The sequence below is a fragment of the Onychostruthus taczanowskii genome, unplaced genomic scaffold (genome assembly GCF_017590055.1).
Source record: "Onychostruthus taczanowskii isolate IOZ18803 unplaced genomic scaffold, ASM1759005v1 scaffold17, whole genome shotgun sequence".
Taxonomy (NCBI): Eukaryota; Metazoa; Chordata; class Aves; order Passeriformes; family Passeridae; genus Onychostruthus; species Onychostruthus taczanowskii.
The window spans coordinates 3,532,376-3,559,441 of record NW_024498906.1 but is presented as its reverse complement, the minus strand read 5'-3'; the positions used below and the strand labels follow the sequence as shown (position 1 = coordinate 3,559,441).

At 42.9% G+C, this 27,066-nt stretch overlaps 1 protein-coding gene across 2 annotated transcripts in view; it reads left to right on the top strand.

The window, feature by feature from the left end:
- Positions 1-2,597: 2,597 nt before the first annotated feature.
- The window catches only part of PCYT1B (phosphate cytidylyltransferase 1B, choline), a 33,716-nt gene continuing 9,247 nt past the window's right edge, over positions 2,598-27,066 (top strand). Inside the window, exons 1-7 of one of the 2 annotated variants that reach the window (XM_041399922.1) lie at positions 2,598-2,764; positions 15,038-15,137; positions 16,406-16,522; positions 19,699-19,850; positions 20,756-20,834; positions 23,876-24,018; positions 26,184-26,372. In XM_041399922.1, the coding sequence (XP_041255856.1) occupies positions 2,663-2,764; positions 15,038-15,137; positions 16,406-16,522; positions 19,699-19,850; positions 20,756-20,834; positions 23,876-24,018; positions 26,184-26,372 (882 nt within the window). In that variant the 5' untranslated portion in view covers positions 2,598-2,662. The remainder of the gene's footprint in view (positions 2,765-15,037; positions 15,138-16,405; positions 16,523-19,698; positions 19,851-20,755; positions 20,835-23,875; positions 24,019-26,183; positions 26,373-27,066) is intronic. The other variant, XM_041399921.1, reaches the window with a different exon arrangement.

Here is a 27,066-nt window from a genome sequence, read left to right as displayed (position 1 = left end):
TATTTACCAGATATAGAAATTAAATAAGCAGCATGAAAAGTATTCCACTTCCACTTTGAAATTCTGGCCCAGCTTAGATAGGTAATAACACTACTGCAAGAGAGACATCATTCTGTAATGTTACATGTATATGGAAAACCCCATCATTCTGTAATGTTACATGTATATGGAAAAAACTGTCTGTAGAGAAGATGAATCAAAATGCATCTGGAGTCAATAGCACACTCTCAGCATGAAAGCAAAGATGAAATTTGTCCTTTCATACTCAAAAGAAATAGAAGGCAAGGGAATTTACATTTCCAGTATATTGGCAATCACCCAACTTCAAGAAAGCCTGCTTTCCTTTCATCTCTATTCCCATGCACCTGCCTGATCAGGGAGGGCTGGGCACTCACCCTGGATATGTCCATACCTGGTGCTACACCTTCAGGACACCAGCACAAATCCCTGAAGAGCTGGCATACATGGTTGGGTTTATAAAAGGGCTGCCTGCTACCTCTGGCTGCTCCAGTCCTAGCACTGCTCATCTGTGCTGTCCAAATATTCTTCTAACAGCATAACACTCCTGCAAATATTTCTCCTAAGAAAATGAGCTACAAATTTCAGGCCAAGTGCTGCATTAATCATGGTTTAATCATTTCCCTTGAGTATGCTTTCCATAATGTGTGAGTAGTTCTTGCAGAATCACTGATAAAGGAACTTAGTTAATAAGGAAAAGATTCAGCTGTGAGATTCACAGGTCTGGCTACCTGTTTTTCTTGCTAAGCCACCTCTTTTGACATGTATTTTTCTTTTTTCTTGACAGCTGTCTCATTTTTCTTTTGACATTCTCTTTTCTTTCTCATCTCCTCTTATTTACTTATCTACTCCTTTCCCTTTCCCCTAGTTCATACATTTTTGTATTACACTTGGTTTTCTTTGAAGATGTGCAGAAGATAAACGCATTTGAAATTCGGGTCTCAAGGGGAAAGACCCTGAGGCACAACCATCTTGTAACTCCTCATGGTCTGGGTGGCCTTAGATGCTTGTGTCCTCTGATGAAGTCTGATTTTTAAAAGCAATACTGACAGTGCCCACTGAAGCTAAGTATAACTGAAATCCACTTTTTTTATTCTATCAAGGTTAGCAATAGCCAATGGAGCCTCTCTGTTCTAAAAATTTTTGGCTTTCTATTATCTTGGTCATATTCTCATTCTATTTAAGAGTAAGAAGGATGGTGATTTCACTGCAGCAGTGTAGGAGCTACAGTTGTGTGTGTTGAAGCAGCTGTACAGCACAGCCAAAGATGTAGTCGTGGCTCCTGGGCAGGTGTCAGCCAGGTTCCACGTGAAGGGCCTGGGAACTCTGAATTTGCTTATGATTAGAAGCATTTTGCTGCGTTTAGAGAGAGCGGCTACCATTAAAGCCATGTTCTTTATCCATCTCTCGGAAGAACAGAACCACGCTTTTGCCCAAACTGTTATAATAGCTTTCACTAAAAGGCAATTAATTTTTTCAGCACCAAGAATTTGGTACTCCCAGCCCGGTGCTCCTCCGCGGGAGTGGGGCGGGCAGCGCTCTCGGGCCGCCCGGCGGGCGCGGCGCGGCAGGCGGGAGCTGTCCGGTCAGCACCTGCGGCTGCTCCTCGACCGGCCAAACCTCACCGCGGCTCGCTCTGCCGGGTTACCGAGGCCGCCCGGCCCGGCTGTGCAGCCGCGGCCAGGGTCGGGGCGGACACACCGATGCTGCCTCCCGAAGGCCCGCACCGCTCCGGCAGCGAGCGCGCCTGCCGCCCCGGGGTTCGGGGCTCGGGCCAGCAGCGCCCTGGGGCCAACAGGGCCAGTGGGATCCTGGGGTGCTTTAGGAACAGCACTGCCAGGGTCAGGGAGGTGATCCTGCCCCTCCACCCAGCCCCAGTGAGATGAGTGTATCTGGAGTGCTGCGTCCAGTTCTGGGCTCCTCAGGAAAAGAGAGACCTGGAGATCCTGGAGTGGGTCAGTGAATGGCAACAAATATGATAAGGGACTGGAGCACCTCTCTAACAAAGAAAAGATGAGGAAGTTGGGCCTGTTCAGCGTCTACAAGAGATGACTGAGAGGGAACCTCATTAATGTGTATAAAAATACACATTAATATATAAAGGGGGGACGTCAAGAGGACGGAGCCTTTTGGAGGCTCCTCTCGGGGTTGCCAGGCTCAGGACAAGAGGCAGCAGGCAGAAACTGATGCACAGGAACTTCCACATGAACATGAGGAAGAACTTCTTCACTGTGCAGGTGACCGCTCAGTGGAACAGATTGCCCAGAGAAGTTGTGCAGTCTCCCTCACTGGAGATGCTCAAGAACCTTCTGGACGCAGTGCTGTGCCATGTGCTGTGGGACGGCCCTGCTGGAGCCGGGATGTCCCAGCCGGTGCTCCCCGGTGTCCCGGGTCCCCTCCAGCCGGGCCCATTCCGGACCCCGAGACTCGCGGGGGCGGGGCCCGCCCAAGGAGCCGCCGTGGGCAGCGCGCGGTGGCGCGGCGGGGCAGCAGCCAACCAGGAGCCCGCATGCAAATAAGCCGGCCCCGCCCCCGCGCGCGCAGAGCTGGGCGGGGCCGCCGGTTGCCGTGGCGACGCGAGCGGCCGAGCCCCCGGGCGGCTCCCGGGGAGACCCCCCGCGCCGGGCGGGCCCGGGCGGCGGCCATGCCAGTGCGTGCGGCCGGTGCTGAGTCAGGAAGAGGCATCCCCAAATCCCCCTCCGAGACCATGGAGGAGCTGGAACACACCTGCCCACAGCCGCGCCTGGTGAGTCGGGCCCGGCCGCGGCCCGCCCCGGGTGCTGCGGGGCCGCTGGGCCGGGGGCGATGGAGGGAGCCCGCGGGCGGCCGGTGCCGCCTCGGCGGGCCCCTTTGTGCAGCGCCAGGGAAAGGGCGAGCGAAGGCTGTCCGAGGCGGGCTGTGCCGTGCCGTGCCCTGCAAGAACCCGGGGCAGTGCGGTGACAGCCAGGCGGGATCCCTGGTCCGCCCGTTAAAAACCCGGATCCCCCGCGCTCCCGACAGGTCCGGGCGCGCCCGGGCACCGGCGCGGCTGCCACATGTGTGCGGGTGGCGGGAGCGGCGGCGGGAGGCGTGCGATGGCCAAGCCGTGTTGCCGTCCCAAAAGCTGCCTGTTCCCAGTAGTGAATGCAGAGGAGCGGCCCGCGCTCCAAGGAGCCGGCGGCGCGGAGCGATGGCCGGTCCCAGCGTCTCCGGTGCCGCTCCCGCCGGGAATGGCAGCCCCCGGGGGCTCCTCAGTGACCGCTCGGCCCCACGCTGCCCTGAGGGCCGGGCCTCGGGCGGGTTACTGCGCTTAGGAACGGCAAATCCCGCTTTTCTCAACTTTAAGAGTCCGGTGAGGAGTTGCCGGTTCGATTCAGGATGTGTAAGGAAGAAGAGAGTCTCGGAGAGCTGCGGTTTTTGCGGGGACAGGAGAATGAGGGATGGCCGGGAGAGTGATTCTTAAAATAACTCCTCTGAGTCGTTGCTTAAAGACTCCCTTAGACCGTGTAGGCAACTTTACAAGGCTGCTGTACCCCAAGAGTTCAGGTTCTGGAGCTGTCCTTCTTTTCATGTGCTCATTTAAAATTTCGAGTGTTTCCTTGCTTCTTATTTAAATCTGTTATTATTCCCAGCAGGAAAGATCTCTCCTTACCTCAGCATGGTATGCATCATTGGCAAGGTGGTAGAAAGTTAATAGCAGCTCTACATAAATGCAATCACAGAATTGTGGAGGCAGTATCAAGATGTGAGAATGCATGATGTATGCAACAGTTTAGTACTGGAAATTAGATCACTTAACACCAGAATTCAGTCCCGATGCTAATTAAAACATATTTAAACATCAAACTTCAGTAATTAAATTTAACACTATAGTTGAGACATTGTTCTGGTATGACAAGAAATAGCAGCAGTCATTGGAGCTGACCTAAATTAATGTTTTCTTCTTGCTCATGTTATAATTAGATTCAGCTTTAAAGAAGACTGTTAATTTGTTCATGGAAAGCTTTTGGAGCTGTTTTAATAGGGAAAGTTAGCTCAGATGTAGTTACTGCAGTGTGTTCGTAGAGGCTGTTTAAGATTTCTCTGTCAAAAGCTCACCTATAACCTGTTTGAATTGGTTGTAGTCTGACATTTTAAAAGATTTTAAAGAAAGGAGTGACAATATGATACCAGTATTTACAGTATCATGCATTCTTGTATAATTTCTGCGGAAATTATGGTGACAGTTAGAGTACATGCATGAAACAGGAATTGATTGTGATGTTTTGTATCTTTCTGAGTACCAATAATGGACAATAGAGACGTTTAAAATAAATTTTTGTGGAAAGTATGTCCTTATGAAGTGATACCTCATCAGTCATCAGATCTGTGTTATCTTCAGGCTAAAAAAAAGGTTGCCTGGTGAAATATAATGCAATACACTGAACTCAGAGCGTAGGGAGTGGGGCCAGCAAGTGTAGTCAAGCAGTGTGTGAAGTGAGAAAAATTAAGGGTGGGTGTTCTGAAGAGTTTAAGTGAATCAGCCCTGGACAGACAGTCTAATAACATGGGCATCGAGTTCCTGTGAGATCTTTTTTAAGATCTTCAGTACTTGATCTGGTCTCATCCTTTGAAGGCAGCATGTGCAGTGGTGGGCCAGTAGCCTTGTCACCTAGATTATTAGTGTAAAGGAAAAAGGGTGTCTCAGGTAACACTTTAATATTGCTTGGACCTCAGGATGGCTCTGGTACTTCAGAATTATATAACTGGTGGCAAGTCTGTGATACTTACAGATGACTTCGTAATGCTGTTCATTGGTTCTCACACATCTCTAAAATTAATTATCTGGGCTTTCAGGTTATATATGGGCTAAGTTGTAGGAAGCAGTTTTTCTTGGGAAATCACCTAAAATTTTAGAAGGTGAAAAGGGGTTGGTTCTTTTCTGAAACTGTTGTCATCCTTTCCATTTGAAACAGGAATTAGTTCTTTAAAGCTGTAAAACTGTGAATATTTTTATGGATATCTGCCATTAGACTTCTGATTTTAGGCTGTGAAGTCTGCTAGCTTGTCAGGAGCTGTCATATTAGCACTAAAGAACCTGTGTCCTTCAAAGATCAGGAAATCAGGGGACATTGAAGGCAGTTCTAGGGTAAGTTTCAATGTGCATTGAAACCTGATGTTTTCCAGTGCCTGGTACTGTTGTCATTATAAATTGCCATTAATTTTTTCCCAAGACACTCTGTGCATTTTCTTAACCAGCTGGAGCATTAATGAGCATTTGTGTTGTTTCAGTCAATTCCTCTGCTCCATCTCTGACTTGATCTTTGCCTTCTTTATGTTGTCAACTTCTGTGTATCTTAATGCCAGGAAAATGTCTCTCTGAGTGAGCCACAGGTCTCGGTCTCCATGCACAGCAGAGAAACAAACCCATCAGAGTCACAGGTTTTATCCATAGTGGTGATTTTAGGAGTTTTGTGGTCAAGAAAAAACCCCTCACAAATAGCATTTCTCCAATCCTGGTTTGCATCCTTTTGCATTTATCCCTTTTCTCATCTGGACCAAACTGCTATGTTAGGCCATGTTCTCATCTTCTGCAGTCCCACTGATATTTTTAATTCTCGGAATACCCCTGGTCATGGGGGCCTTCACTGTTTTCAGTGGGATAAACATGACCCCTGGTCATATCATGCCACAGATTCATGGCATGGCAGTTGTCCCTGGATAACTTTCAGTAAGCTGCAGAGTGCAGCTGGGCTGTGGATCTCAGCCTGGGAATCCTGCCCTTAGGGTTTGCCCGCGTGCATCAGTACAAAAAATGAAAGCTCTTAGTTTAACTAAGAGATACCATAGCAGGAAATACCAAAGAGGAAATACAAAACCTTGTGAAATTAAATTATAACAAATAAGCAAATATTTATGTCACTTGGGATCAAGAGTTTCACTTTGGTCCCGTGTGTGTAGCTCCTTGAAGGATTGGTGCCTCCTTTGAAAATTACCAATCCTCACGTGAAAGAAACAAAGAGGCATTTCAACACCCTTTCAGGAAGACAGTTCCATGCGACATCTTTCATAAAAGAAAACAATGGCAATTTATAAGGACAGTGATGCAGATAAAGCAAACCCAAATACACATTGAAACTTACTTGAAAACAAATGTCAGAATGTACTGCTTGGTCTCATCTTTCCCTTGAACACACTGAGAGCTTCTTTTCCTTGTATTTCATGTCTCTTCTTCCAACACAGGCATCATTGGAAACATGTGATAAAGAACTCTTAGGACATTGGAACCCATGTCTTATTTTCAAAACTGTCAGAGCCTAACTGAGGGTTAGGTAAGGTGAGGGAATGCAGGGCAATGCAACATACATTTCCATCAGAGTACTTAATTTAAGAAACCAGTTAAGCAGAGACCTACCTGAATTCGCTGGGGTGAATTACAGGGGAGGAGAGGGAGCAGATGGTATGTGGCTGGTTTGGTCTGTGCTCACAGGCACATCAGTAGGTAGAGGGCAAGGCAGGAGGAATTAAGCAGCAGTTTTCATTAATTTAAAGTGAATCTATCTTTAAGGTGATGTAAAAAAGCAGGTTAGTGCTTTTTGTGCTGTCTGCTCTGCCCTAGGCAGTGCTATCCCCGAAATACTGGGCTGTTCAAGGGTATGAGACATCCGTACTACCCTTGGATGTCTGTTCTCAGGCAGCTAAAGCTGTAGCCAGGTGTCATTTCTTGTACAGGAAGTGGCACTGGGGCCCTGTGTGGAAGTACCCAAATAGTTTATTGGGGGCTTTTTTCCATCATCATTGCAAGGACAGACTCGCTGGGTACTTCATCTATCCATATGGCAGATGAAACGTGTTCTGCCAAGGCACTTCAAGTGTCACGGCCACTTGAGGTTCACCCTTGCAATCCCAGCACTGCTCCGAAGCCCACATTTACGTCTGTCGTGTTGGGAGATCAGAGGCTACAGGCTTTTTACAGGTCAATAGGAATTAGGTATTAAGTATCTTGGGGCCACTGAATCTACAGTACTTAGAGAATGAGACTCTAAGTACAACTGAATGTGACAGATCTCACATAATTTTAGGTATCAGCTTCTTCAGCCATTTTGTTTATTTTCTTGATTTTTTAGAAAAAATGAGAATACATAAATTCAATTTTTTTCCAATTATTCAAGTACATTTGGAAAACACAGGTTTTTTTTATTTTATTTTATTGAAGAGAAGAGGAGAACATTTTAGTGTTTGCACACACTGGAGCTGTATAATGGTCCAAGGAGTCTCTCTTCCTCTTTAGACAATTTCTTGTTGCTGCTGTTGAGCAATGAACTCAAACACAAAATGTGAAATAATTGCAAGGAAAGTGTGCATGCCTTGGATTCCTATATTTTTATCCCTTCATATTTACAAAGAAAATTTTAAGATGTTCTCGTGCAATCCCTAGAATCATTTCAGTGTTTTATTTCCATGAATTTTCATAGATCTTCATGTTCATCTTTCCTATATCACTGGAAGGCAATTTTAATCAGAGGAGCCAATGATTAATGCAGGGGAAGTTTATTGTGGTTAAAAAGTGTCCCGTGCTTCTGTCTCTCTCTCACGTGATATTATGACAGGGGGTCTGCCATCTGTTTACTTCAATGTGGAATAAGCATAAATAAATATTTAAATAGCTTTACATTTAAGGAACCCAAAATTGCTTTATTTGACTAAATATTTGTTTTGTCCTTTAGAAGTTTGGGTTTTGCTCTGGATTAATTTTCATTTTTATAAATATTGGGTAGTATATAAAACCACAAACCCATAAAAACGTGCCAAGTGAAGTTTGTGCTTGAGGACATGTAGCAATTTTTGCTGCACTTAAAAAAACCTAAATTGCCCATAGACATGAAAAATCTGTTTAGATTTCCCCTTATTACATCAGAGGACATGCAGTTTATATACCTTCTGAAATGCTACAGGGTCTGCAAAAAAATGTTGCAGTACCTATTTGTCAGGTACACAGAACTGCAGATACCTTTTCAGGAATCAGAAATGACCCATAAACACAGGAAGAACACACTACATTCTATATTTTGCATTCTGTCCTTGCAAATGCAATGATATTTTAGAAACAGGTTTTATTAGGAGAATATTACCAACTTCTTAAACTGTGCTGTTGCCATTGTGACAAAGGTTTGTATCATACTTTTAAAAAGGAGTGGAAAAACATTGTAGATAGATTGTGCTCCCTCCTCATGGGCATAGACAGCATTATAATATAACATATGCATAAAATGTAAAAAGAACTCAGCACATGCGTGGATATGGAGCAGAAGAAATACAGAATTAGGAGGCAGATACTGACTACACAGACAAGAATATGTGTAGTGTATACTCACACATCCACAATCATGCACAGACATTCAGTGCAGCCATAACTGTCTATCCTAGTGTGTCCTTTGTTTCCATATAATCTGCTTTCCTGTTTTACACACATACAAACAGATGGTAGAGGGTGAAAATCTCTTGAAAGGCACTGGATGAATCAGGGATCTTGTAAAGAAGCCCATCACCCTCCCTATGGGAAAATAGATCTTCTAAGAGTTTTTCTGCTGACAGCTGAGGAACTGCATAGCATGTGTCTCCTGTGCAGGAGGAAAAAAAGGTTTGGGGGTTTTTTGCTTCTTCATAGCTCTGTTTCTGAGTAATGGTTTATACAAAATGCTGTTCTACATCTGACATTAAATAATTGATAAATGTAAAGTATCTCTGTAAAGAAGCACTAGTAGAGATTGCTTATTTGACCAAATTCACCCAATAGTTTAGCTATATAACCGAGTTGCTTTCTGAATATTAACCCTTGCCTGTGTTAAAGCAGAATTGGGTTCTTTTAGCCATATATCAGGTGAATTTGCAGATGACACTACATGGGGTAGGAGTGTTGGTCTGCTTGAGGATAGAAAGGATCTACAGAGGGACCTGGACAGACTCATTAATGGGCTGAGGACAGTTGCAGGAGCTCAATAAGGGAAAGTGCCCTGTCCTGCACTTGGGTCACAACAACCCATGCAGCATTTCGGGCTAGGGAGGAGTGGCTTGAGAGCTGCCCAGGAGAAAGGAACCTGGGGTTGCTGGTCACCAGCCAGCTGACAGTGAGCCAGCGTGTGCCTAGGTGGCCAAGAAGGCAAATGGCACCTGGCCTGTATCAGCAGGAGTGTGGCCAGCAGGACCAGGGCACTGATTGTCACCCTTACTCAACAGTGGTGAAGCCACACCTCGAGTACTGTGTCCAGTTCTGGGCCCCTCACTTCAAAAAAGATACTGAGGTGCTGGAGTGTGTCCAGAGAAGGGCGATGAGAGTTGTGAAGGGTCTGTAACATGTCCTGTGAGGAATGGCTGAGGAAGCTGGGTTTGTGTGTTCTTGAGGAGGCTCAGGGGGAAGCTCATTGCTTCATTGCTCTCTACAGCTGCCTGAAAGGACGCTGTAGTGAGATGGGAGCTGGTCTCTTCTGGTATCCTGCAGTGAGTGGACCAGAGGAAATGGCCATAAGCTAAGGCAGAGGAGATTCAGATTAGATATTAGAAATTTTTTTTCAGTGTTAGGGTGATCAGACACTGAAATAGGTTGCCCAGGAATGTGCAGAGTCACCATCCCTGGAGGTGCTCAAGAGGTATCTGGATCTGGCACTGGGTAATGTGTTTTGGTGCTTTAGGGGTTACAGTGGTAGTGCTGGGTTGATAGTTGGAGTGGATGATCTTAAAGCTCTTTTCCAACCTTCATGATTCTGTGATTCTATACAGTAATGTACAAGTAAAAAGAAATGTGTAATAGACATTCAAAACACAGGAGTTGATATTATCTCCACTGAACTGATCAGTAAAACACAGAGTGGCATTAGAGCAGTGGTTACATGGTTTTGGTCTGTTGGCCATGGCCAACCTTCAGCATTACTCCTGGGCCAGCAAGCAGTGGCCACTGGGCATTGAGCTGCACATGCCCCACAGCTGGTTTGGTTTTTGGTGATGGTGTCTGCAGGCTGATGATTGGCAACTGGTGCTCCTTTGAAGGAGCCACAAGCTTCTTTATCCTGGAATGCTGTGTATCCCTCCTTAGTGCTGGGATACCCGGCAGCTTTCCTGTCTGTAGTCATCAGGAGAACATCCAGGCTCACGGGCTGCACAGTGCCCTTGCTGCAGTTTGCTCTTTCCGTGAGTCCTGCCTGGATCACCGGCATGCAGAGCTCCTCCCATCTCCTTCTGGCCGTGCCAGGGGAGCGGGCTTAGGTGGATGACTTCCCAAAGGTCACATTTCACTTCTAGCTGGCATTCATGGAGGCTGAGGTGCTTCATTGGCAACTCTTTTACTTGAACTCTGCTTGGCTTGGGGCCCATCCTACTTCTAGGGATGATTTTGTTTTCTAAATAATGTGTTCCAGTTCAGTCAGAAGTCATGGCTGTCATGCAGGAATCTTGTCACAAAATTCTTTGGACTTTTGTAAATATTACACTAGATTACATAATAGTTGTTCTAGTTTCATAATCTATTAATCTCTACATATATACATCATTATGCTTCTTGAAAAAGCAGTGGAAGCTGCTTTTCTTCTGCAGTATCTTCAATTTGTAATTACATCTTGCACTTAAAAATTACTTAATATTAATGATGAGCAAAGTATATTTGATTGAAGATAAAGCCCAGAAAGAACAACAAAGTTAATTTTAAATGCTTGCAAACAGAATGCTGAAATTACTGTTCTTATGAGGTTAGTTTGCCATATTTTAGTTTACATCCACCTTCCTGAGTCAGCAGAACTGTGAGAGAACAGGATAGACTTTTTTCTATACTGGCACGGATATTAGAGCAGTTTGTAAAAAGTTTACCAGGAGACAACTACCAGTAACATTCAATTACAACTTAAATGCTCATAAATTTAGGTTACTGACCCAAACAGGTGGGAGACAACATGGTTTTCCATTTTGACAATGTTTGCTCCCTGAACCTCTAAGAGAAGACCTTGGTAGTTCTTAGCATGGCCTTTGCACTTACAGAAAGTGTTCATACCTCAGAAACTTGGCACTTTTCAATAGTTTTCATAGGGCTTTTTCTTTAATAGGGCTTTTTCTTAAATATTTCTTGAAACTGATGCCAGTGTTTCCTGCTCTGTAATTATTGTTTCTCAGCATCAGGGACAGGTTCCCAAAATAATCATTCCTCATATGAGTAGACTTCTTCCATGTGATTTGTTCCAGTGAAATCACTTATCTGTTTTAAATACTGCCTCTGAGACAAAAGGTGATTACAACATCAGACCTCCCATAGAATTTCCCTGCCAGTTTAATTCTTTCATAAGCGCAGACCCAGCCTGCTTTATCAGGTGTTGCCTCTGTAGCTGTACTGGTTCATGATCTGAAATTTCATTGATCTTTGTTTGTAGCAAAATCTTAGGTGACAACACAGTTTTACCAAGAGGAGGAGAGAAGGTATTGTAGTTGCATGAATTAAAAAAAAAAAAGCAGTAGCTCCTTCCATTAGCTGTGTTTCCTACAGTCACCCTGCAGGCAGAGGTATAAAGGCAGGTGCACTACGGCTTGGATGGGTCTACATTTGCCTACTTAAAAGAATGTTTCTGTCTTCCTTGCTTCTGTGTAAAAAACCAAGCCCAACTACCAAACATACAGAAGCAAGCAAGCAGTAACTCAACAGGCTGTAATCAGAGGAGATGGAGGTGCTTGTTTCATGACCTATTATTTCAGTGGTAGGACTCCTGTTCCTTCTACAAATCACCAACAACTTTCCTTTTAATCATTACAAACATAAGCATGAGTGTTTATCTTATGTCTAGGAGCTAAGTTAAATGGCTACAGTAGCCTAAGAGACTGTGAAGAGAGATAATAGAAAGGAGCATCAAGATACACCTGGAAATAAGGTGCTTCTAGCTGTCATGTAGGGTTTCTTCATGAAGTGTCCTGGCCCCAGAACCAGCTCAGGGATGCCAACCACACTGTGCTCCTCTCTGGGCTACTGTCTCACCAAATAGAGCCGTGGGTTACAAAGACATTGCTGCTGCATATGGAGCTGTGAGGTGCTTGCTGGGAAAGCTCCCATTAGCCACATTCCATCTTTTAATGTCCTGAAGTTTACTGAACATCATTCAGCTCTTTTGCAAATTTCCTAGAAAGTAAGACATTATTTAAACTTCTCATAGAATTAGAAGCTTCTAATATGCAAGGGTTTACTAAATGTGATGATTTCTTGTACCCTCATTTTGCTGAATGCTGTGCCTTAATTACCAGGAAACAGGACTCTTATTGCAAGAGCTTTTTATCATCTTCATTAATAAGTCCTAGTATTACAATGACCTCTCCATTTGTGACATGGGATAAGCTTTCTCTCACATATTACTATAGGATGGTGCAGGTCTCAGGAGCTTACCTTGGTCCAAAATATAAGGCTAATTTCACTTGCTTGAGTAATTGCAAAATGTAAATGCCTAGAATATAAGGAAGGCAGAGATGAAGGGAAAAATCTATCAGAGCAAGACAGAAGTACAAAGTCTTTGTCTAACCATATGATTATTGGCAAAACTGTAGCAAACTTCCAAAAGAACTTTAATGGATTAACCAAAATTAAAAAGGTGCTATATAAATTACTTGCTGTTTTCTCGCAATTCTAATTATTACCATCAAGAAACTGGAAAGAATATGAGTAATTATGTATACCAACTGAAAAGGTTTGATAAATTATTTAAGGGTTTTATAATTTCTTGAAATATATTCTCTTATGGGCTTTTATACAAACCAAATGGTCTCATTTTACTCATAAGATGTTTTTGTTAAGCTTAGCAATAATTTTTCTAGGACAGATAAAATAAAATAGTAGTGAGTAGTCATTTGGAAGCTACTGCTATAGCTTTCATCTGTCAGCACATGGTGTTTGTGCTTTTCTCTGTTTGGTTTTGACAGAATATGGCTGACTTTAATGTATTGCATTTGATGTGTTTTCCTATCTAGTAACTGTGAGATCAGAGAGTAAAGTGAATATTGACAGGTCTGGTTCTAAGCCCTGATCTGTAAAGTTAGCTTTAATGATGAACATTTATAAAAGCTGGACCAGTGGGAAGCTGATAGAGGTTGTTCTTCATTGAGCAGAGACTGAAAGAAAAATCTCAGTGTTGCAAAGGTGGTTACATGTATGAAAAGCACCACTGTGTCTGCCTGGGGGGGAAAAAGAGATATCTTCCTGCAAACCAAGCCTATTTTCTTCAAATAACCTTCAAGGAAACAACCTCTGCCAAGATAGGAGCTGATTACCAGTTGCAGGCCTCAGACCATAGCCATTATTGTTTTAACATTTCTGCCTTCCTCTTTATCTCAGCAGGAACCAGGCTATATGGGCTGCCGTGTAACTTGACCTTCCTTGGAGATAAAAAGACAGATTAGCACCCAGCAATAGCAAAGCCAGAAGCAAAAAGACAGTATTTAGAAAATAAAGGAAAGAGCTGGCACTGTATGATTATGTGTAATGTTCTACACTGTGCAGCGTGGGTGGCCTGATGAACAGTTCCCCTCCATGAAACCCAGGCAGAAACTTGGGCTTGGTAATAGTTTCTCCATTTTTAACCTTGTCTGTACAGAGATGCTGTGATTTTCATCATGAAGATGCTAATGATGATGGTTTCCTTTAACATTTGAGAGTATGGGGAAAAAAAGGAAAGAAAAATGGAAAGGAAAAGAGGGAAACCTTCTTTTGCATTACTTGTAGTAAATGAAAGGAGTAGCAAAATCAGCAGAAAGAACTGGGTCTGAATCTTTAAGTCTTTGTTGTTTTACTACTGTCCTCTGAGCTTTCCATGCAACAAACCAGTGAGCCCAGAGATCAGCCAGCAATTAGGTATGACATGCTCTAAAGTGTCTCAGGGATGATAAAGAATGCTAAATGCTCAGTGATTAATCATTCAGCATGAAAAATCTGAAAAACCATGTAAAGGCAAAAAGGGATGCTGTTATGTTCATCCATGGGTACTCAAACTGGTGTGACAACTGTACATCAGGTCACTGTCAAAACCCAACCAAGCCACAGCTGCACAGCCATGAACTCCCAGTTAAATCATGGGGGAGGCAAAGTGACAGATTTCCTTCAGCTTTTCTCAACCACCACTTCATCTCAAAACCAAAGCAAACCAAAACTCAGTTATGTTTTTGTAAAGGTTTCAAGCCAAAAGCTGTAGAAGCTGTTTTTCCTATCAGACTATATGGCAGATAATAAATACTAGAGGGTCTGATGGCTGATAACTTCCTACATAGACATGGGCAGAAAATACAAATTCAGTAATCAGGTTTCCTGACAGATAATGCCACGTCAGTCTTCACACATCCTCATACTGTCTCATATATCTTTAGGTTATAAGCTCCTCGAAGCAAGTACCCTTGTGGTGCTCTGATCACAGTTAGAGTGTTTTAGTACTATTACAGAATGTGTCAGACAAGAGAGGAGTTGCAGTTCAGTCAGCTCCTGTTAAATGGGACTTAAGGTTGCATCGCCTTTATTTTGAGTGGCTCCTCAAAATTATAGGAGATTCGGACTAAAACCACAACAAAACAACCTCCACTCCCAATTATTTGTACTGATACTAGTGGCAGGAAAGGGTGCTTGTTAAGAGGTGGCTCATTTGCGTTTTTCTAAGTCCCAAGTAGTTTTTCCAGCTGTTACTTACAGGTAATAGAATACATTTTTCCTTGGGCCTTCAGAGTCACTGGGAAGTGTTAAGTTGCTCACACTATCCAACCTTACATTGTTCTGCGAACAAAAATAATATGCCTTCACCCACCTCAAAGATGACCAGGCAAAGATGTCTAACAAAGACAAAGAATTCAGTCACATGACATGTTTTAAAAGCTTTATTTTCCTCACCATCCTGCCTTGTGTGAATTGTGTGTGCTCAGGGGTGACCAAAAAGCAAAAATCCCCAGAGAACAAACCAGCGTGAAGTCTGGTTACAGCATTCTGCCACCATTAAATGGTTCTTTTATAACTACTTGGTAGTGAAAATAAATTTACTTTTTTTGTGCTTTTTCCTCCTTCCAGACTCTGACTGCACCTGCTCCATTCGCAGATGAAACAAGCTGTCAGTGCCAAGCACCCCATGAGAAGTTAACCATTGCACAAGCCCGCCGGGGAACACCAGGTATGTGGAGAGATCCACAGGATCATGGGCACTCCCAAAGCCTGCTTCTTCCATACAAACATCAGTGAATGCTTATTTGTGCCTTCTACTCAAAAGCAAAAGCCTAATGTCTAGTGCTGTCAGGTAATGGAGAAGAAACCAGCAACTTCAGAGCCATTATGTTCTCTTAGAGAAACAACAAGAGAAAACATTTCAATTTAGGTTTTGATGTGTTTGTGAATGTTGGTTGGAAGGAAGGCTTGCCAGCCCTCTCCAGCTATCCTGAAAATTGTGTTATGTAGTAGCTACCTTCTGGATTCTCATCTCTGGAAAATTCTTCTTTCACTGATGTTCCTAATGATCACATCAGTGGCCTTAAAGGTTACTTGCCAGTTTCTTTTATCTGGGCATATATGATTGGATTGGGATGATTTCACATGTAGTCCCAAATGCATCCTTCATCCCGCCCCCCCCATATTTCAAGAGGTTATTTTTTAAAAGGCTCTGTTTACTTTGCTTATTTAAAATACACTTTTAAAGTACGAACACAATACAGGAGCAAGCTTCAGCTTTCCAGTCAGCTGTGCAAGGAACAGTGTTCTCCCGTGGACCCTTGGATGTCCTGACTGCAGAGACATCTCTCTGCTGTCACTGAAACACAGTCCATGGGGGTTTGAGCTCTGTTGCTTTCATCTCCACTGTGCTTTTGCTTGGAGGTGGCGAAGCATGTAATTTGAGAAAGCAAGTCCTTTTTCAATCTGGAGGCTGCTGCTGGAGGTGCTATACAGAAAGAGTTATAAGGGTTGATAACATGAGAAAGAGAAGAACTTGGGGAAAGTCTGGGAAAAGTGAAGTAAGAGGTTTGCATAGAAGAGATAAGCAATTGATTTTTACAGCAGTAAGCTGTGGAAAAAGTCAAGGCAAGAGTGGAGGAAAGGGAAATGATGGGAAAAATCCATAAGGCATATCTGATTAGAAAGGCAGAGAGAAAAGAACAAGACATATGGTGGAACTCTGAATGAGGCAGGAAGATGACATTTTTGCTGAATTAGAATATGGGGATGATGGATGATAATAAATAGGGTAAGTCTGAGAGAAAACAACAGAGAGTACAAAAAACAAGTAATGTGCAGTATCAAAAACTGCAGGTTCACCTGTGGGGCTTTTGAATATCAGAACAGGGGTAAATCTCTGCAATCATCTGATCTGGGAATAAAATGCCATCCAGGATAATTAAGTGCAACTTGTTTGGGATCTGAAAAATCACTGTTGTGTTTCTTTCTCCACAGTTGACAGACCTGTCAGAGTGTATGCAGATGGAATATTTGACCTCTTCCACGCTGGCCATGCTAGAGCTCTTATGCAAGCCAAAACTCTATTCCCAAATAGCTACTTATTAGTAGGAGGTAAGATCAAGTTATTTATTGCACTGGATTTTTGCTTCTGTGCTTCACTATCAGAAAGTTATTGCTGTGCTCCCACCCCCAGCTGTTTATACACTATGACTTGAATGCTGCTTTCTCTCAGGGGCTTTCTATAGGTGATTTGCCTTGAATTACATCTTACAATTGCATCAATTAAAGTAAAAGTCAAATTCTGCCCTCAGCAGCACAGGCACAATTCCCATTCTAGTTAAAGCAGGTGCCTGCATGGCTCTGAGCTTAAAATAGCTCCCTATGAATAATTTACCTTTTTCAGTTATTTGCTCAAAATTGTTCAAAGATGGAGATGAGTGAATGAGAGCAACCATTATTTATTTCTGGCTCATTGGTCCCTTTGCCAGCCAGGCACAGACCATGACCTCTGCCTGCCAGGTCCAGACCCAGCTTTCAGCCTCATCACAGAAGCTACATCTGGCCATTGTCATTGAAGACCCAAATAGGTCATGAGTGGAATGCAATTTCAGTTCTCAGGTGTCCCCAGGCATGTTACCTTCTTAATTCAGTTGTTTTGTGGGTTGGTTTTTTTTTTTTTTTGCTAAGAATATCTTCTTTTCTTGGTGTGTGCCTGGCTAACAGCTGTTCAGCAGTTGGCCTGTGCCAGAGGAGTCACTGGAGGGTGGCTCTTTCTTGCCTAGTAGGCTGTGCAGGCCCTGCTCTCATGAAGCCTCAAAAATGTGCAGTTTGGTTCCATTTTCCTTGCACCTCCAGGGTTGAGATATTCCTCGCAGAAACATTTCACAGCAACCTTCATTCAGCTGCTCAAATGCTTTACAGTGAACATGAGTGCAACCTTCAGGTACTACAAGGTGCATTATTTTGCATATTTGTCCCAAACAGTTGTGGGAGCGGGGCGGGGGGGAAAGACCCAACACACAGGAAAAACAAAATCTCTTTATAAACACATACTTTAGTTTTACTCAAGTTCATGAAATGTGGCAATTCCCATGGAGCTTCCTGTGAGGTAAAGGACAAGTCCCTTTGTTAGGAAGGAAACATTAAGGATTCTCTGGTTTCCTGCTGAGCCAGACAACTTGCAGAAGAAGCAAGTGGAAGTGCAAGACTGTGAGGTTTAAAAAAAATGCAAGTTATGCACATTTTGTTGTTGTTTTCAAAAGATATGGGGTTGTCCCAGAGAAGGGAAGGAGCTTTGGGGCAAAAGCCTGGCTTCTTTGAAATTCATAGCATAGCTTCACTTTGCCTTTATTTTTGGTATGAAGGACAAAGCAGCCAGCACTCATCAGCACCTTCTCCCAGCAAGGCACTGTGTGTTAGCATGTTTAAAAAATGGACACCTTCCCACACCCACATACAATTTGTGCTGCAAAAGCACCGGTGTCATATGTCTTTGTGGGCATCACAATCAACCTCTTCTATTTCTTCTTGTGAAGAACATTATTTGGACCTAAGATCACTTTTCTTTTTAAAATGGACATCTATACCTTCCTAAATCAGTCATTAGAGCAGGATGACAGATTCAAAAGAAGTACAAAGAAAGATATTCTGTCTGTCTGCACTGTGCATGAACAAATAGTAATCAGAAAATAAAATCAAACCTTTCTTCAGAATGCAAGCGAAAATTACTATTTTCCAGTAATTTTGGTAGACCTTTTCTTCCAGGAGAGGGTAGCCCAAAGATGTCATAAAGGCTGTAAATAAATACAAATACAGTCTCTGAAGGGATCTTTCTCCTGAAAATGCTTTGATCACCATTAAATTTCTTGTCAGCAGGCATCAAAACTGACATAACAGGAGAGAGTAGCATTTTGCTTGCTGAAATTTATACATATGTTATTATCTGGCTTTGAATTTTGCGCAAGCTTCATGGATATCTAAGCTTTTCTACATTTTTCCTACTTTGAAAGTCCTTAATGACCATCACAGCAAGAGCATCCATTTCCGATCTCAGAAAAGACTGCATCTTTGCCAGCACCTTGCCTGATAGGTTGATGTTTTCAAATTAGAAAGAAGCAGCAGCTGTAGGGCTGCTCTTACACTTCACTGCAGCACTGGTAATGTTGCATTTATCATTTGTCAAGTACATTTACAGACAAAGATCCAAAGGCACAGGTTTGACCCGTGATGAAGGACAACAACTGGCAACCCAGCTATAAATGGGTATCGCATTATTCCATGTGGGGTGTCAAATGACTGTTGCAGCTGTAATGTTGGATAGAGAGGAGAAGGTCACTGTTTTTTACACAATGTTATGTGGGTAGAAAGATAATACCTAACTCTTACAGTCCTCTGGTAATGTGGGTGTTGCTGGCCCTCATTTTAAAAGCAATGTGACAAAGTATTGGTGCATCCAGAGTTAAAGATGCAGGATTTCTGGCCCTTTAACTCTGCTCATTTCACTAGAGCATATGGCTTCTCCCAGTCCTTTCCCTGGGGCTTTCTTCAGCAGCTTTCCATTTGAACATGGCACAAGCCTTACTCTTCTTTTTGTGAAACCTGCTGAACTCAAAGCTAAGCTTGGAGACAGATTCATGTAAAGTTTTCTGTGACTTGTTTTCCATCAGGGTTTATTTAATGAGAAACTGTCTCACTGTGATTTTGAGCTTTGTTGGCAAATTTCTCTTTTAGAGTGTTGTTTACATAAAAATTAAAAGCAGGAAGTGGAGGCCTAGAGAGTCTGAGGGGTCTCCGTCTTTGAAACCCAACTGGACATGGCCCTGAGCAACCTGCAGTTGACTCTACTGGGAGGAGGGGGTTTGGATTAGGTGATGTCAAGTGGTTTTCCTGCCTTGACCATTTTGTGATACCTGAAGTTAGTGAGCACTCTGTGATTGTCCACGCTATGTTCTTTGATTGGTTTCAAAGCACTGGCCATCACCCCTGAAATATCACAGCCCATGAAATCCCCACTTAAGAGTGGGATTGGTTTACCTTAGCATGTAAAGGATACCACCTGAAGTGCCTTAAAATACCATACTTGGCCCCTGGCTGCAGCTCCAGAAAGAGAAGGTTGTCTCATGATTACACAGTTGTATCTGCCAACTCCAAACAGAACTCTTAGATGCCCTAGGACACCTCAAAAATTGCTAAGCTAGTAACTAAGTGATTTACCTAGTATAATCAACTCCTGGTCATGCTAATTTTACTGAATGTGGAGCCATTTTGCTCATACTTCTATGTTTTAGTTTGCAGTGATGATTTAACTCATAAATTCAAAGGCTTCACTGTGATGAATGAAACTGAGCGATATGAAGCCCTCAGACACTGTCGTTATGTGGATGAGGTCATCAGAGATGCACCCTGGACACTGACACCTGAGTTCCTTGAAAAACATAAGGTACATTTCTCCCCTTATCTCTCCCTTCCCCTTTGCAGACTGACAGTTGAGAATGAACAAGTCTGAAATCCTACTAGGTGGAGCAAATTATTTTATTCAGTTAATTCCAGTCACTGAAATTAGGTACCTAGCATTCCTTGCCTCCGTCTCTTTCAGAAAACATTATATTTCTTTTGCCTTTTTTTCCTCAGTATGCTGAGATGATTTCTCTGCTGGGATTTTTGAAGGATAAAATAAACTGAAAAAATTACTGATAAATTGACTTTCAGAAAAGGAGATGGTAAACCAGGAAAGTTGTCACCTAGTGACTGAAGTCTTGAATTAAAGGTGTGCTTCCTATTAATGGCAACAGGTGCAATATCTAAAAATACCATGTGCCCTCTAAAAGGCAGGATAGAGTGTTTTAGATGCTATTGATTGTCTTGCAACACATATGAATCTTGACAAAAGCATAATTAAGTAGGATGTATTTTAGTGTCTACATCACTAGGTGACAAAAGGACAGCATGATAGTACTAGGTATACACGTGAGTATGCACAGCCCTAAGGACCCAAAATCAATTATCCTGGCTCCATGGTTTTGAAAGCCAAGGCTTCACCACTTGCTTTTGCAGTAGGAATAACAGCAGGAACCTGTGTCTTGGGTTTTGTATATCACATTGAGCCAGTCAGAGTGATGTGGTAGTGGCAGTGCTTTTGGAGAGAAGATTTCTGGTTTTTCATAATTGATGATACAACACAGCAGTTGCAGGCCCAAATCTAGTACAATACACTAGGTGATAGCTTTAGGATGAGAATATCAAAAGCAAGTTAGCTGAAGTCAAGAAAAGAAAGAACTCTCCACAACAATCCCCCAGTGAACCAAAATCTGGTGATGGTGATGTCATTCTTCTGTTCACTGGCAGATTGACTTCGTAGCACATGATGACATCCCGTACTCTTCCGCTGGATCGGATGACGTCTACAAACACATAAAGGAGGCAGGTAAGAGCAACTTTACATTTTTAGCACCTTCCTTTTCAGCCTCATCTGAAATTCATCTATGCCTTTTAACCAGAACTGCTGGGACAGAAGCAGTAGAGGTAATATCATATTGTCTTATACCCTAATGGTAGGTACTGCTGAGTTGAGCAGAAAGAAAACCTCAAAGGACATCCTTGGCTGAATTCCTGCCATAACCTCAAGGAAACCATTCAGATCTGGCACAAAATAGACCCATCTGCATTTTTAAAACCATTTTATAGTGCTTGACTAAGAATTTTGAATGGATGAAAATGATTTCAGTTCCCACAGCAGCCCATCCAACTTTAGTCAGTTTTTGATAACCACAAACTGACACCTCCTTGATACATCCCAGTCCTTAATATGGGCAAGCACAGGCAACCTTCAGGAGCCATTAGGATCCACTTGCACTGAGGGTTCCTTTCATTACACTAGCAGAGGGTTTAAATCAGTATCAGAGTAATTCATTTCCCATGATCATTCAGCAGTTTGGTTGACTACCATATTACATTGAACACGAAGATGCTGAACTCATTAGGAATTTGTGTCTCTTCAGTTCAAGGAAGATGAATTAAATTTGAGGACATAACGTTAAGCCAATGCTTGCCAATAGTAGCTATCCTAACAGAGTGAACAGTGGAAGGAGGAGGAACAAATCACATACTTCTGCTGCTGCTCCCTGCTGCTTTGAACCCTGGCAAATCCAGCCTATCTGTTCTGCACAGACATGTATATTGGAAGCTTGAAAAAATTCCAGAGCAATCTGCCTGATGGTAATATGCCATGCAAAGTGACCTCAAACTATACAGTGATAGTTATAGACCAGCTATTGACCTGAGCTGAAGGAATAAGCTTTTTATAGCGGCAGCTCTTGATAGTTTTCCACTTGTGAACCTCCCTGTGGTATCAGACTCACAACCTTCGTTTGGGAATGACTGTTCTATAGTTTCAGAGCCAGCTTCCTTCAGTAGGCAGTGAAAAAAGGCCCCTCTGGTAAGAATGGGTCATCAAGGGTCATACTGCACACATGCTGGACAGGCAGCTATTTTACTTTTCTTCTGAAGTTGCCAAGTGCACAGGACAACACAACAGGAACTCTTGGTGTTACTGGATCATTGCCAGACTTGGTGTGAGAGCGCCCAAACCTGGCACACCCTTCTCTGCTGTCGCTGAGCACAGGCACGGTGCACACACGACCCAGTGAGAAACTCAGACTTTGCAGAAGAGAGTATGGACTTTCAGCTTCAGGGACTTGTGGTCTGTTGTGTCTGTCACCATGAGATACCAGAGAAGCATCTTGGGTCTTGTATGGCTGGATTTTGCTATGTATAATCTGGGAATAATGTTAACTTATTTGTGATGAGTTTTGAGATCTAGTGCTGTAATAGTCCCTAATGCTCCAGAGCAGCATTATTACAATAATGAATTTCCCCTTTCTCCTAGGGGTTTTGTTTTAAATAGACCGGGGCTGTTGATGCATTTGCACATTTTTTCCATAGTTCCAGTACTCCCATTTTCTCACATCAGGTTGTTGGAGAGCAGGGAGCGCCTGGGGTAGATTCTCCTGGGCTCCCAATTCCCCACTACCTTCAGTGGGTGGGAGGGCATATGGGCAATGGTGAGCTGGGTAACAGGGCACTGACAGAAACTGTGCACGTCTGTGAACACTTAGCTTGGAAAACATGGATCACTCCAACACATGAAGCAGATGAAGGCAAAGTCAGTGACTAAGGGTAATGTCCACCTACAGTTCCACTTTCAGCTTAACAAAGGTGGGGTTTGGATTTTGTCCATATATTCTTGTAACTCTTATCTGTAAAGGTTTCTGGCTCAAAGCGGGTTTCACTGCTTCCAAAAATAGTTTTCTGAGTGACTGGTGGAAGCCTGAAAAGCAACAGTCAGGGAAACATGTCTGCTCATGATTAAAGTAATCTATTTTTTTAGCAAAGTATTAATTAAGAGATCAGAAAGAAAAAATATCACATAACATTTAGTCACAAGAGGCTGCTAAGCTTCTTGATTCTTTGAGTCTTTTTCCATCCCTGTAAAATTAGGTACCAATGCCTGCTTACTTTAAGTGAACATGTGGGGATTCATTTGCCAGCTATAACACTATTTTAAGACAAAGCACTATTTTCTTTTCCCAAACCATCTCCAGTCTTCTCTCTCTCTTTCATCAGCAGCTTCATGTTGCAATTACATGTAAGTGAGAATAGAAATTTTTTTGTAGCCCTAAATAACTACTAAACCAAGGTGTGCCTGCACTCTGCTACTATTGCATTTGTGAATTGCATTAACAGTTCAGATGCTCCTGCTTTAGTGGGGAGCAATGAGAAAGCTGCATATATTTCAGTTATGTTGAGGAAAATGTGAGCAGTATTGATAAATGGCCAGTTTTCTTGGGGGTTGATTTGTCAGAGCAGGGAGGATGGTTATGCAGCCACTGGCATGGCTGGGTGGACATGAAACACTACACCTCACACACATGACACTTCATTTTTCTGTTACAAACCACTGGCACCTCCAGGGCTTTTTCCAGTTACTGTAATGCATCTTTTTCCTGGCTTTTGTCAAGGCCAGAGGCTGGTCTGTTCTACTCAGCAGAACAGAGACTGTCAGGTGCAGCACAGGAGTGGAAATAAAGGAGAGCAGTAAACTCCCTCCTCCTTTATATTAAATAAGGGCTGTGCTTATGGAAAGAACTGCTCAGTGAATTGGTCACAGCTGTGAAGCTTGGCCTTCCGGGCTCGGGAGCCCCTGCCAGTCTAATAACTTCCACATCACAGCTGACGCTGTACAGAGGGCAATTTTTAGTCTTTCTAAAGACCTGAGAGAAAAATGAGTAGTATAGCAACCTTGCCTTCCCCAAACTCACACAGAAACAACAGGAAAGAACTAGGAATAAAGCAGAATTGTAAGCCTCTTACCTTTGTCAGGCATTTTAAGTTCATCCTCAGCTATCTGCCACAGTGCCTGGTCCTGCCAAGCTTTATCAGCAGGCTTTCTTTTCCCACTTTGCTCAGGAATGTTCGTGCCTACGCAGAGAACCGAAGGTATCTCCACATCGGACATCATCACTCGCATCGTGCGGGACTACGACGTGTACGCGCGGCGCAACCTCCAGCGAGGGTACACTGCCAAGGAGCTGAACGTCAGCTTCATCAATGTGAGTACAGTGAGCCATGCTTGCTCCTCAAGCACTCTCTGCTAGCATCCTCAATGTAAAGTTCAGATAAGAAATTATATCTTCCTCATGATGCTTTTAAAATAGCTGGAAAGAACTTAATTTAAAAGACACTGGTAAGCTGAGGGTAGTTTTAATTGCTCCTATTAATTAGCAGCTTCCTTTCCATCTTACACTATTAACAAAGCTGCTGCTCCTCTTGCCTCCTTGAGCTGTAGGTGACAATGACACACTAGAAAGGAGCCCACCCTTCCACCAGAAGCTGCTCAACCATTCACCCAAGACATGATTTCTTTCTATATTCCTATTCCAAGAAGGCAGCCCAGAGAGCATGGATTTTGAGATCCAAAGTTTCTCTACAACGTGATAGGATTAAAAAACCAACAAAACAGAAAACCAAAAACACCCTAACAAAGCCAATCACAGAGCAGTGAGACTACTAGGGAAAGCTAAAATGGTTTTCAAAAGATAAGGAGGTATGCTAGCAAGCTGGTACATAAATAATGCTGCTGTAGAGCTCAGAAACCACAATGGCAGGAGAGCTATGTGAAAGAATGGCTCAGATTATTAATCTTCCACATACAGACCTGCCCCTCCAATGAGAAGTAAACACTTTATGGAAATTAGACTTTACCTTCCTTCATTTTCTGTTTCAAGTCTTGACTTAAAACCTCAAGACAACCCACGTAACTGAAATCTCTGTTGTGACTGAGATGGCTCACAGCAGGACTTCTCACCTCCCTCCCTGGAGTTTAGAAACCCCCTTGTGAATGACTGAATTGTGTCATTTCATTAGAGTTTATCTCCTTCTTATTTTGAAGTCTGGCAGTCTAACCCCATATTACAGGGCATAAATATTTATTTCACTGTGCTTTTTTTTAAAGCGTTCTGAAAAATCTTGCTTGTAAGTACTCCGCTCAGAAAGATCACTATTGCAAATATCCATTAAAATAAAGCATGCTGGATGCCTTGGAGATTCTCAAATTTATCCTTGAGCAGCTGTGAGGTTAAGATACTGTTGCATAAGTCATGCTTGCCCCCATCTTAGACACCGATGTCTCCTGAAGAACCTCCTGACATGATTGTTTACCTTGCAATAATTTAAATGCCGAAATACTGATTTGCACTGGAGACTGTTTGTCTCAAAATTTAATCCCCAGGATTTCACAAGAGCACTGGTCTTGTTTGCAGGAGGGCACTGGTTTCCTCACTAAAGGGCTGATCACCCTTTAGGTACAGAGGAAGTCTGGTTTCTTTGGACCTTGGGGATTTTGTTTGTGCTTGTGGCTTGCAAAGACAGTTCTTTTAGTGAGCTGGAATAAACCCCGCTTCAGTGCTTATTTTTTAAAAATAAATTCAAGTGGCCATTAAAGGGAGTTAACAGAAAATTAAAAGCCAATATTGACCTGTGCTTCTACACAGACCACCACACCTTCAGGAGTACAGCCTTGCTTATTTGCTTGTACCAAAAACTTGTGGAGCACACAAGCATTTCAAGACAAAAGCTCTTTATTCCTGAAGTAATTCAGAAGCTTTTTCCATGAGCTCCCTAATATTATCTTCTCTCTCTCTTTCTTTTTTTTCTGTGTGACTTAGCAATTAGGAGTCGCTGTCTTTTCTGTGAAGTTTGCTGGCCACAAACCATTGGCCTACACACATCTGTGTTGGAGCCAGAAGCTCCTGTATTAGCCAGGCTCAGAATTCATGAGAGTTTTCCTTCTGCTCTGCAGAAATCCACCCAAAGAGACATTTTAATCCAAGTTAACATCCAGGCTGGCAAGTCAGCAGCATTTGCTAGGAAACAGGGAGATTTCCCTTTTGCCTACTCTTAAGTTTGAGCTGTTAATTTCCCACTCGTATCCTTCACAAGATTCACATCACTTTCAAAGTGCATTCAGTTTGAAAATACAGAAAGATTCATGTAGTGGATTAAACACAGTAATCACACAGGAAATCTTTTCAATATGTACCTTCTGCACTTCATTTCACAAATATTAAACTTGCATTTATAAAAATAATGTGGGAAAAGCTAACCAAGGCTGTATGTATTAGGATGCATTAATGCAATTTTTTTTCTTCTTCTCAGTTGTCTGTGGCTAATTATTCCCAAGTCTTTTTATTAATCTTTGACCACACTTTTAAAACAGGAGAAGAAATATCGCTTTCAAAACCAAGTGGACAAAATGAAAGAAAAAGTCAAGAATGTGGAGGAAAAGTCAAAAGAATTTGTTTACAAGGTGGAAGAGAAGAGCCATGACCTGATTCAGAAATGGGAAGAAAAGTCCAGGGAATTTATTGGCAACTTTTTAGAGCTGTTTGGACCTGATGGAGCTTGGGTAGGTATTCTGCCATCCCAGGAAGTCTGAGTGTGTTTATTTCTGCTCTCTAACACAGGTGAAGAGCAGATACTTTTGCTGCAGTCTTTGTCTCAAAAGCCAGCACAGCAGGATAATGGCAAACCTGGCTGCTGAAGCCATTAATGCATACCAATACTGCAACAGAAGGATTTGCTGCTTCTGGCTGTTGCTTGTTTGGGATATCTGTATTTTGTGAAGGTGTGATGATGAACATAATGCTGCATTCAGCAGAGCTGCATCAGAGCACCACACAAGCAAGCAGGCCAATACAGTCTGTTGGCCCCGTTAGCATTAAATGCAACCACTCCTACATCAGGGGTGTACACTGGAGGTAGTGAGGAAAAACAGGACCATTGCAAAGGTTTTCAGTAGTTCTCTTCCTGGTGTGTATGCAGCAGTAGAAGATTATAATTTTCTAACTTCAAAAACTACTGATAAAAATTCCAAGAAGTTATTTTACTTGTTCAGGCTCATCTGACTGACAGCAGGGAAGGTTCAGGTGGGACTGTAGCATTTTCAAAGCTCTCCTTGGTATGTGCTGGCTTCACAGAGCCATTTACTAAAGGTCCCCAAGTGCCTTGGAAAGGCAGCTCAGAATTTGCAACAGCATCTTTCTGAAGAGAAACCTGCTCAAACCAAACTCATGCACTGAGTGGTGAGCTGATAACACTTC